General features: G+C 49.5%; 1 protein-coding gene across 1 annotated transcript; it reads left to right on the forward strand.

Moving 5' to 3' along the window:
- The first annotated feature begins 1,499 nt into the window (after positions 1 to 1,499).
- LOC114898184 (L-amino-acid oxidase-like) lies at positions 1,500 to 7,878 on the forward strand. The gene is made up of 7 exons (XM_029227300.1): positions 1,500 to 1,515; positions 3,170 to 3,384; positions 3,840 to 3,952; positions 5,039 to 5,240; positions 5,769 to 5,837; positions 6,067 to 6,200; positions 6,766 to 7,878. The coding sequence occupies exons 1-7, from the start codon at positions 1,500 to 1,502 to the stop codon at positions 7,589 to 7,591; spliced, it is 1,575 nt and encodes a 524-aa protein (XP_029083133.1). The 3' UTR covers positions 7,592 to 7,878.
- Positions 7,879 to 12,361: the final 4,483 nt, after the last annotated feature.

Raw genomic sequence — 12,361 nt, forward strand, 5'->3', positions numbered from 1 at the left:
AGACAGAAAGCAGAATAGTGGATGTCTAGGGTTGGGGAGATGCGGAGAAGGGGGAGTGATGGCTAAACTGTATGGGGTATTTCTTTTTGGAATGATGAAAATGTTTTCAAATTGACTGTGGTGATAGTAGGACAATACTGTGAATACACTAAAAACATTGAATTGTTCACTTCAAATGGGTGAGTTGTATGGTATATAAATTATATCTCAATAAAGCTATTAAAAATAAAAGAAGCAACAATAGAGAGAGCAAGAGAGAGAGAGAGTCCTTGACCTGCGTCTAAAACCCAGCAATTCACACAGTAACTCTCCAAGCATTATTCTATCTGGTGCTCCCAGCAACCCTGTGGTGGAGGAACTATCCCTTTTTAAAGATATTACAACTGTGTGTGACAAACCGTATCTCCAAAATGAAAGAAGGAAACCAGCTTAGGTACCTACCTATGCCAAGCTCTTCACACATCATCTCATTTAATCCTTGAAATACCCTGTAAAGAAAGTATTGTTGCCCCATTTTACAGATAAGGAAATCCAGGCTCAGAGAAGTATAAACCATATGTCCTAAGACACACAGCTACAACATGACAAAGCAGGATTTGAACTCAGTTCTATTCGATTCCATTGCTATTGCCCTTTCCTCTATGCCACCACTGGTGTCCAGGATCTGAGTCCTGTGTCTCAGCTGCTGTGTGTCTGCCCGCACTCCTGCCCCCCTCCCCAGCCCCAGGCTGCTGCTCTGTGCATGTTTCCTGCCCACTTCTCTCTCCATCTGCACTGTACCCAGAGAAAAAAGAGCTAGTATTGGCGCCACAGCCAGATGGCCTGATTCCTCGGGAGAAGAAATTTCAGGGCCAGAGAAACCCGCCTGTGCCTAAGGAAGCCCTGAGGGCCCCAGAGGAAAGGAGAAAAAAAGGCCACTCCCCACTGCAAATGGGCAGGACCAGAGACCTCTGCCCTGCCTGCAGAGGGAGCACCTGAGAGGGGTGGGGAGGGCCCAGCCCTCCCATGGGAATTCATGGCTAGAATCCCCACCTCGGAGCTTCCACAGTGAGACAGCAGTGGAACAGGGACGTTCTCTAGTGGGAGCAGCCAGGAGCTTTGCCCTGTGCTGGGAGCCCAGACATTGGACTTCCAAATCAGTCCAGATGCTCATTCCCAACACTCACCCCTTCCTGGGAGATGGTCACAGCAGGTTTGGTACAGTCCACTGGGTTCCCACAACCCCTCCTCCCCACTGGCTGGGCTCTGAGCTGGGAGAAGGGGCTTTCTCTAGGAAGGGAGATGGGCCAGGAGGAAGGTGGAGGTGCAGGAGATGAGGCTAGAGATGGGACAGTCATCTCCCCTGACAGCCCAGGCCTGGAGGGCAGGGCTTCTCTGCTTGGCCCAGCCAACAGGGCCCTGAGGCAGCCTAGTGGGAGGAGGCCAGCTACTGCTGGGTGGAGCCGAATCCTCATAAAGGGAGGGAGAGCTGTCCCGGGCTCAGCATGAGCTGCAGGGCCATGGTCAAGATGAGAGGTAAGTGGGATCCCTCCTCTGGGTCTGAGAGGGAAGTACCTGAGGAAGGAGGTGTTGGACAGTGAAACAGGGAGGGGAGCTAGACTGGGGAGTGGGAATGAGCCAGGGGGTCGAGATGGGTCCAAGGGGGAGTCTGGGCATAGGGCCAGGCCAGGGGAAGGGAGGTGGGGACTGAGATGGGACAGGAGCTCGGTCAGGGGCTATGGATACGTCCAGGTGTTGAAAGTGAGTTGAGAGGATGGATACAGGTCTGGAGAGTGAGTCTGGGGGTTGGGCCCACTCAAGGGGAAGGTTATGGCACTGAGACAGAATGGTGGTAGCTCAGGGAGATGGGAAAACTTGTCAGGGGTGGAGAATGGGCTAGGGAGGTTGAAGTAGGCCTGGTGGGGGCTGTGGGGAGGCTCGACTGTCTGTTGCCTGAGGCATGGTTACACCTCTCCTCTTTTCTGAGGAGTAACCCCTGCAGAAGGCTCTTCTGGCATTGGGAAAGGCCTGCCCTGGGAACCAGCTTGGTCCCTGCCCCTCCTCAGTGGGTGGTCCCTGAAGGTCCCTTTTCTTCTTAGAGCTTTGGTTGTCCTGCCCGTACAAAGACTGGACTAAGGGGGTTCTCACCTGCCAATAAACCTAGGGCTAATGCAAGGGGGATCAGTGTGTCCCAGCTCCTGGCTGTTCCCCTTTAGAGCAGGTGACACCAAGGAAACCACACAGCCTCTCTTTCAGAGTTTCAGACTCTTAGGTGAATTTCTCTGTACATAAGAACTGTTCATTGTAGCAGTCACTCTGGGCTTATTGCATGTTATACATTAACTATGGTTTCCAGTCTTGACTGAACGTTAGAAACATGGAGGGTTTTGGAAAAATACTGTAAGGCTGTAGAAGAACAGGACTGCCAAGTTCCCGTGGGGCACTATTAGTCACTGAGAAACTGGGCACCGCTTCCCCACTTCCCTTCCCCAAAGAGAAATGTGCTACACACACACACATCCATCCTCTCACAAATGCACACATCCCCGAAGAATACTGACACTCTCAGGCTCTGCCACCCAACCTCATGCACAAATGCACACACAGAATCAGACACAAGCAACCGAATTCTCTGTCAAACTCAAGCAAAGGCAGAACTATCATCCTCTCTCCTCCAAACGCAGAGGCCAACACACGCCCATTTCTACAGTCCCTCTCGCTTTTCTGTCCAGATTCATCCACACATTTACGCAGGTACCTACACTCCCCCACAAACACATCCCCTTCACATAAAAGCACAGACATTGCACGGTTATGCAGGGCAATAATCACACACTCACAGCACCTTTGTCATAGACAAGCTCACACACACACACTCACCAACAGAAGCAGGTGAGTTTACACTCCAATACGAAGCTGCACACACTTTTGAGTTTCTAGTCACGTGTACACGTGTGAACTTGTAGTCCACGTTCACAATCACACAACTAACACCAGCACGTTCACACAAACATTCATACCCCAGACAACATAGACACAGACACAATCACAAACACACATTTACAGCCACACATTCGACAGACACTGCCTGATCTTACCACTCCCACTCATCCACACAGCCAAGCTCACTCTGGGTAGGGCGGGGTACAGAGCCCAGGAAAGGCAGCCCCCATTCCTCTCTCTGCCCCAGGAATCCTGATCTTGGGGCTCTTGTTGGCTACTCCCAGCTGCCTTGGCTACGATGAGGACTTGGTCAAGTGCTTCCAGGACCCCGAATACGAGTCTATCCTGGTCACAGCCCAGGAGGGCCTCCACACCTCCCCGCTGCCCAAGCGTGTGGTGGTAGTGGGAGCTGGCATGTCAGGGCTAACGGCAGCCAAGGCCCTGCAGGACTCGGGCCACCAGGTGAGCAGCCTTGGAGGGGCCTCAATCATTCACCTCCAGTTTGCACCATTGTGTGGAAAAAGAAAAGGAGTGGGGTTACAGCCAACACTTTGAAAACTATGCATAACCCACCAGGTCTCTCAGACCTTAGGTATTGTTCCTCAAAAATCTGGGTTCTCCTGAGACTTAACTGTAACTTGTGTTCTTTTGGAAATAAAAGTAGAGAAAGGCTATGCTAACCAGAAGGGACCAAGAGGCGTTCTGACCCCTGTAACCCTGGAGCTCTTCTGCCTCGCTTACGTTACTCAGGACCCTCTGGGAGGAACCCTCCTCTGCCCAGTTTGGTTATCCTGCACATTCAGGGACCTACTGCCGGGAATTCCAGAGTAGAGCCTGTGGCCAGTGGGGGTGGGAGTAGTGGGTGGGAGAAGTGAGAGCATGACCCTGGGAATGACAGCAGCCTCTCTGAACACCAGGTAACCATCCTGGAAGCCAGCGACCATGTCGGGGGTCGAGTGTTCACATTCAGGAATGAGGAAGAGGGCTGGTACTGTGAACTGGGGCCCATGCGAATCCCAAAGTCCCACAGGTAAGTCTCAGGAAAGGGATGGAGCAAAAGGCAAGGAGGAAGAATTAGGAGGAGGGCATCCCTGCTGCCATCGTGTCAGAGCCCTTTCAGATTCACTGTCTCATGTGATTCAGTCCTGCAAGTCAGGACTAACACTGGTCCCCCACTTGACAGAGATGATTGAGGCTCAGAGCCCAGGGTCATACAGAAGGTGGTAGATCCCAGAATAATAATGACAATAGTTACCATTAACTCATCAAATTGTTCTCTTTAAATATGGGCAGTTACTTACATGTCAATTATACTACTTTAAGCTATAAAATAATTAATAATAATAACAGCTTCCATTCAGTGAACACTCACTGTGTGCCCCACCCTGTGCTAAGTGCTATATGTGTGTTATTTCATTTGATCCTTGCAACCCTATAATTTAATACTCTTATTTTTCCTATTTACAAATCAAGAAACTGGGTTCAGAGATACTAAGTGACTCACCCAAGGTACTCCTAGGAGAAAGTGACAAAGCTCCTCAAAATCAAGGAGGCACCTGGCACCAGAATATATGCCCAATCCCTAAATCAGAGCTCACTCCTGGAAGAGAACCCAGCCCCTGGTTCTGGGGCTTCCAAGACAAAAAGATCCCTCACCTGGTGTCCTACATACCTCCAAAAATATGGCTTCTTTTTTGCTTTAAATGGAAACTGAACCTGAGATTTCCCTCCAAACACCATCAAAAACAAAACCAAAATTTAACAGTAGCAGCCCAAAGTAGGAGTCTTTAGGTATGGCCTCAAACTTACTTAGAACACCGACTGAAACAAAATGTCTCTGTCTCTGTATCTGAGTTCTATATGTTCAGATTTCCTTAAGGGCCTTCATTCAGGGATGGGTGAACTCCCTACTCCCTGTCTCCCTCAGGGCAAAAACAGGAGGAAAAGAGCTAATGCTAGAGTAAGAGGAGGCAAGGCTAGAGATGAGGAAGCAGTTAGTCTGAGCTCCTTGGGCACGTGAAGAAACTGGTTTTCCTGGAAATGGTTTTTATTGTGAGGTTAGCAGGAACGAGGTGCTGTTGGGATGGGTGCCATATTATGCCTGTATCTGTTCCAGGTTGGTCCACACCTATGTCAGGAAGCTGGGCCTGAAGCTAAACAAGTTCTTCCAGTACGATGGCAACACCTGGTACCTCATCAACAGAAAACGCTATCGTACTAAGGAGGTGAAGGCCAACCCAGAGCTCCTCGGCTATTCCATGAACCCGAGAGAAAAGGGCAAGAATGCTATGAATCTCTTCTACCAGTCCATTGCCAAGGTGATTCTTGTCTCCCCCCTCCCCCGCCCCAGGGTTAGGAAAAAAACAGAGTCTGGCCAAAGGTCACCTAGCAAGTTAGCGGGTGGACCCAGGTCACCTGACTCCTACCTGGTACTCTTATGATTGGTCTGCCTTCCTTCTAACACCCCCTAAGAGTTTTGCCACCCCAAGCCTAGTGTCCAGCCCCATCTCTTCTGTCCCTGTATGGTCCAATGGCCCATTGCTTGATTAGGCAGTGGAAGGAAAAGGAATCACCAGGTAATCCAATCCTTGGTAATGAATCAATCCTCCTAGATTGCAGTGAATGTCTTCACCTTAAATTTTAGTCTCCAAAGGTCTTTAAATGAAGGAGAGATTTGGAAGTTAAGAGACAATTTAGGAGGTCCTGGAAGCTCCCTTCCCCTGGTCCTTCCATCCACTCCCTCTTTGTCCCCACCCTCTTCAAAGGAACATCCAGAGAACCCAGGAGTCCTGCCTCTGGCTCTATGACTTTAATCCAAAGCTGCTCCCCCTTCCTCTCCTCTGCAGCTCAGAGTAAGTCTGAAAAAATTCAACTGCAGCCACCTGATGTCCTTTTATGATTCTTATTCCACTAAGGTGAGTGAGGCAACGAAGTCCCAGGATAGGGACGGAAGGGGGTCTGTGCTCAGCCTAGACCCCTGGGGTTGTCTCCTGCATCCCAGGACCCTCTCCTCCCAATGCCCACAGCTTCACCTCCCTAGAGTCCAGTCCCCCCTCCCCCGCCCAACCTTGCCTACCCCAGGCCCCTGCTGAGGCCCCTTCTTACATACTGGGCCCTCTATCTGGTGCTTCCACCTCTCCACAGGCTTACCTGCTGAAGAAAGGGATGCTGAGCCGAGGAGCAGTAAAGATGATCGGGGATGTGATGAATGAGGATGCTGGATACTATAAGTCCCTCCTGGAGGCTCTTCGGACTGACATGGTCTTCACAAGTAATGAGTAAGGCTGATCTGGACCAGGACTCGAGTCGGCCTCTTCCTCCAATACTCAGAGCAGAGAAAGGGAACCTTGATTGTTGAGTAGTTACTGTGTGCCCAGTGCTGTGCTAAGCACTTTCCAAGGGTTATCTCACATTTAATGCTATGATCGCCTGGAAGGTAGGCACTATAATTCAGAGCCATTTTACCAGTGAGGGTGCTGGGGCTCAGAGAAGTTATGTAACTTACTTAAGTTCACGCCACTTGGGCAAGGGCTGAAGCCAGAATCCTAAGGCAGGTCTGTGGGACTCCTCCTGGGATGCAAAATTGCGTGGTGGACTTTGGAGCTAGACTGCGCACGTCATCGTGGGAAAGTCCCTTTTTTCTGGTGTTCCTCTTCCAAGCTATAAACGTAAACAATAATCCCTCCCTCACAAAGACTAGTTAAGGTGAGGTATACGAAGTAACCAGCGCAGGCTGCAGGAGGGTAGTTTCCTCCTTTTTCACACTGGGATCGCTGCTGGCAACTCAGCAAACCGACCTTGCATCTCCTACACTCACCCTCTCCCCTCTCTTCACCCCTACAGCTTTTCCGAGATCACTGGAGGCTTTGACCAGCTCCCCAAAGCCCTCAACGCCAGGTTGAAGCCTGGCACCATCCTTCTGGGCTCCAAGGTAGAGACGGTAGTGAGGGATGGGCCTGAGGTCCGGATTTCCTACCGGGTGGGTGAATCCAACTCGACGCTGCCCACCCTCACCGCGGACTTTGTCATCATCTCTGCCTCGGCCAAGGCCACGAGACTCATCACCTTTGAGCCCCCGCTCTCCCGGGACAAGATGGATGCGCTCCGCTCGGTGCATTATACCAGTGCCAGCAAGGTAGTTCTGGCCTGCAACGAGTCCTTCTGGGAGCGGGATGGCATCCGGGGTGGAGTTTCCATCACCGACCGGCCCTCGCGTTACATCTACTACCCCAGCCATAGCCTCCCCAGCGGCAAGGGGGTCCTGCTGGCCTCCTACACCGTGGACGACGATTCCCTCTTCTTCATACCCATGAAGAACGACCAGGTGGTGGATATCGTCCTGGAGGACCTGGCGGCTGTGCACCAGATCCCCAAGGAGGAGCTGCGGCGCATGTGCCCCTCTTCTGTGATCAAGCACTGGTCTCTGGACCCCCTCATCATGGGCGCCTTCACTGAGTTCACACCCTACCAATTTGTGGACTATTCGCAGCAGCTTTTCCAGCCAGAGGGCCGCATCCACTTTGCTGGCGAGCACACCTGCCTGCCCCACGCCTGGATAGACACTGCCATCAAGTCTGGCCTCCGAGCAGCCAGGAACATCCAGGCTGCTGTGGACAAAGAGGCCATGGGGAGACAGAAGACCTTCACCAACACCCAGAATCATTTCTAACCCGAAGAGAAATCCCGGAGGGGATCTGGAATGAATCAGGCTGCAAGGTGGGAGTTGGAGGCAGAGACCCTGGAGAGACGTGCCATTAGTCCCCCTGCCCACGAAGAGCCTGAAAATACCAGAGAACCCAGCTGGCAAGTCCACCCCCTTTCCGGCTTCTCACTCCTGCCAGCCCTTGAGAAGGATCAGCAGAGTCAGGGTATTTGGAGGGATAAGGAAAAAAACAAGGATGGACTGTGCTAGAATCAGCCTTTAGCTTGCATAATAGTGACAAGCAGAAAAGAAAGTTTTCAACAACACCCAAATTTCTGTCCTCTACAACTAGAAGCCCCTAAAGGAACAGACAAACCCAAATCAGAGCAATGTTAAACCACAGACTGGCCACATGAACCCACAGCACAGCAAACCCCATCATTGCATGCTTGAGCCAGGGGCCTCACATCTTGGCCCAGCTGAAGTCGAGGCGGATGGGAGAGATGAGTTCTTTTTTGCCCTTTTTTGAGCCTGCAAGAGCAGGACTTGGCTTCCTAGAGACTATCTCCTGGCCCATGGACTTTTCCTCTCTACCCTGACCTCTTCATCACCAACCAGAACTCACCGCCCTGCCCCTGCCTGTCCAGTCCACACATCCCCCTGGGAGGACACCAGGCTCATTCTACATGCTCCCTACCCACTCTGTTCTGCACTAACACCTGCCCTGTCCTTGCACGCCCAACTGAAATTATTCCCTCTCCCCAAATCCTTCCTTAATGGCCACACTCAGACCCCAGGGGTCTCTTTCCTTTGAACCACAACCCTTCTTACCTAGAGTCCCAAACATTTGAACTGTGGATCTTCTTGTGCTGTTATATGTTATTTATCCAAGTAGACAAAAGGAAGAAGTAAATAAAGTGGTAAACCCTCTCGCTGTAGAACATTCCTACCAGGAAGACTCTGGAGACGAGCATGATGAAACATGTAGTGTTATATCCTGAGACTGGCATATTTATGGGAGGAAGGGATAGAAGGAGGAAACATTTTCTTACTGCATTTGGTTTATTGTTAAAAGCCCAGCCTACTTAATTTTGGTTTTCTTTGCACCCCTATGTTAGTCAGGACTTTTTCCATTTCAGGTGCTGGAAATCAAACTCAAACTACCATTAAGGGAAAAGGAAATGTTTTGGCTCACATATCTGAAAAGTCCAGGGTGAAGCGCACTTCACTCAGACTGATTGGGTTCAGGAATTGATAAGGCATCATTAGAGTTCTCTCTCTTCCTACCTCTTGACACTGTTTTCCTAAATTAGCTTCTGTATTGAGTTGAATGGTGTCCCCAAAAGTTCATATCCATCCCAAACCTGTGAAGGTGACCTTATTTGGAAATAGAGTCTTTGCAGATGTAATCAAGTTAAGATGAGGTCATATTGGATTAGGGTGCGCCAGGAAGAGGCATGGAACAGACTCTCCCTCAGAGGCCCCAGAAGGAGTCAAATCTGCTGACACTTTGATCTTTGAACTTCTAGCCTCTGGTACTGTGAGAAAATAAATTTCTGCTCTTTTAAGCCATCGAATTTTATAGTAATTTGTTACAGCAGCCCTAGGAAACTGTACACATGGTGAAACCCCTAGAACCCGGCTTCATCAAGGGAGAAGTCACTTTCCAAATTGTCTCCTAGACTGTTATATTTGGTAACCCCATTAGTGTCATGGCAAAGGCCATGCCTTCTTGAGGCTCTCAGAAGAGAGGAGGAATCCTGACCAAGTGGAGTCCAGGCAGAAAAAGGAGCAGAAGGCGGGACTAGGGGAGAGCAAGATCCCGTAGGAAGAGCTCATCATGAACCTCCTTGGCTAAGAGGAGGACCCTGAAGAAACAAATCAGGGAGGAACACAGGGAAGAACAGGGAAGCAAAGAGCTCTTTGCTGACCTCTGACCGTTGGATATATAAATGAGGCCCCAGGGCCATGGAGTCAGCTGTGCAGAAAGGATGAAGTAGGATGAGGGGGAATGGAGGGTGGAAGTCAGACTCAACCTGTGGTTTGGAGGTAAATGACTCACAGCATTTGGATGGGAGTATTAGGCAGAAGATGAAAAGGTTCAGAGATACCTTTTTGTTGAAGAGCTGCCACACAATGTTCTTAATTACAAAAACCAGAAACCAAATCTGAGTGATTTAAGTCAAAGAGGAGAGGAGGAATACCAAGAAGCTCCCAAAATTGACAGGAAGGGAAGTGGGCAGATGTCAAAGGAGACCTGTGACCTGAGCCACAGCCAAGCTCCTGCCATAGGAGCAGCCTGATAGATGGCCATTGCGTGCTGGTGTGGCCATTGGGACCACCACCACTGGGCACACTCCTACTCTTCCAGAAGTAGTTCTCAACTGTCCACTTCTTTTTCATTTCCCCTATATTCAAAATCCCAGATGGGAGCATCCAACTGGCTGAGCCTAGGTCAGTGCCCACTCCTTGGCTGCAGCATCAGGAAAAGCAAGTAGTGAACAATACTCTAGATTTTGAAGTGGGAGGTGAACTGTTGCCTTCCATCAGACTTTACTGTGGTGGATTCCCCAGGCACAGGAAGAAGGTATTGATGCTGGCAACCATAAGGCAAAGTCAATGTAAGTCCCAAAGAGAAGGACAGGACACAGACCACCTCTGCCACATGAGCCACTGAACCTCTCTGAGTCTCAGTTCCTCAGCTGAACAATCAGGATAACACCCCACTCCTCCTTCATGGCTGAAGGGATTAGAGATCCTGTACAAAGGGCACCTAAAGATTATATGTGCATAAAGCATGGAGGAAGTCTTTGCCCCCCACTGCTCTGAGAGAGGAATTATTCGCAGGTTAAAGATGAGGACACCAAAGCTCAGTGGGATCAAGTGACTTGCTGAAGCTTTGACAGCCAGGTGTTGGGAGAGAATTCACAGCTAGGGCTGCTTGATTCAGAAGTCTAGCTCTTTCCACAGTATGATGCTGCTAGTCTAGTTGGAGAGAGAAATGACTGGCCTGAAAGAGATGGGACAAAATTCAGACCAAGAAAACACTGAGGCAGGTGAGGTGGCAGGAGCTCTGTAAGGGCTGAGATATGCATGGGTGGTGCTGACCACCTGTCTGGGTAACACATTATCCCTCTAATTCTACACTCCCTCATTTCCTTTCTACATGCTTTCTTGAGGGGGGAAAGAAAAGAGTAGAGTTATGGCTCATAAAACCAGCAGCCTCTCTACAGATAGCTACTACCAATTTCAGTGAGCAGCCTCTTTTATCTTTCTGCCTCAAAATCTGGGAGCACTCATAGAAGGGTGAGTGCCTAGAACAGCCATATGTAACATAAGCCTTAACAAAAGCGACAGTTGAGAATGACTCCAGTAACTCTCAAGAGGTAAAAGCATGCCCCATTCCACCCCAAAATGTACCACCCACACAAGCCACTTAGAGGTGGACCTCTGGGAATCCCAAGCTGAAGCTTACTCTAAGGGAATGGAGAATCTTGAGCAAAGTCTCCCTTGGAATCCCTGGGCATGACATCTTCTCTTCCTGCCCCCAGGGATCTTCTTAGAACCCAGTGAGTACATCAAGGGCCAGGTGCCAGAGCTCCAGATTAAGAAGCAAGGCTAGAACTTGGAGTTGGGCCCCTTTGGATGCTAAGAACCCACTAACAGGCCCCAGGAAAAAGGGTGAGGAAGGAGGGGTGGAGAAGGAAGAGGAAGGGGACCCTGCCAGGAACAGAAACTCAGCCCCTCTTTGCCTTCCTTTTCCAAGCGTTTTATATTCCTCATTGATTGTGAGTCTTCCTGCTTGACAGACAAGGAATTGAGGCTCTGAGAGTGAGATCAACCCAGCATGCAAGTGTAAGCACCCAGACTAGATGGTAATAATAGTAGCCATCATTACTGAGTCTTACTTCAAGTATTGTGCCAGAACCATACATTCATTTTCTAACTGAATCCCCACCCCACCCCCCAAAAAGCCAACCTCTATGAAATAGACACAATCATCACCTCCATTTTACAAATGAAGGAATTGAGAACTAGAAAGCTTCTTTTGCTCTAAGTTACATAAACAGGATTCTCTATCTGATGCCCTGCGTGTATTCACAAATTTAAATTTTTAGTCTAACATGTAAATTACATCAAAATATCTCCCAGATCCCCTGTAGTAAAAAGTGAGTTAGTCCAAACCAGAGCCAGACATAGTATTATTTTTTAAACCACTTAAACCAAAAGAATCAGAATGCTGCTTCTTCCTTGAGTCTCTGGTTTTCTGAAGGGTTTCCATTCAACACCAGGGACATGACCCCTGCCTGTCTCTCCAAGGCTAGAAAAGAAGGAAATAAACTTTCTGTTGATACTCCAAGGAAATACAACTTAAACTTCAGGAAGCACTTTCAACCATGTTCCTGGGAAGACTGGGAAATTGTTTTCTTTCAGAATGGTCTGGTCTTGGAGCCCCATGAGCATGGGGCGAGAGGAGTGAGAGTCAGCCACTGTGCTCTAGGCTGTTGTGCACCTGGCAGGTAGCTGGAACTGAAGCTTCCAAATCTCATCCAGTGCAATGGAAATGCTGACTCCTCAATGTATGGCAGCACTAGAGTAAGACTTTGAGACAAAAGCTGAGTTCCTGAGCTACTCAAAAGAAGAGGACAATTCAACAGGAGAGTTCTGACCTAATAGCCCATCACCACCAGTGTGCCACACTCCACCCCAAGAGGAAGGCAGGGAGCATTTATGGACTGAATGTGTGCTTAAAGATCATGAAGCCAGGCCCCATTTTTAAAACACAGAAACTGAAAA

Source organism: Monodon monoceros, unplaced genomic scaffold (genome assembly GCF_005190385.1).
Source record: "Monodon monoceros isolate NGI ecotype Baffin Bay Population unplaced genomic scaffold, NGI_Narwhal_1 Super_Scaffold_18, whole genome shotgun sequence".
NCBI lineage: Eukaryota > Metazoa > Chordata > Mammalia > Artiodactyla > Monodontidae > Monodon > Monodon monoceros.

Coding starts and splice junctions, on each gene's coding strand:
- LOC114898184 (XM_029227300.1), top strand. Junction 3,385..3,839: donor TGCAGGACTCGGGCCACCAG/GTGAGCAGCCTT, acceptor TCTGAACACCAG/GTAACCATCCTGGAAGCCAG. Junction 5,838..6,066: donor ATGATTCTTATTCCACTAAG/GTGAGTGAGGCA, acceptor ACCTCTCCACAG/GCTTACCTGCTGAAGAAAGG.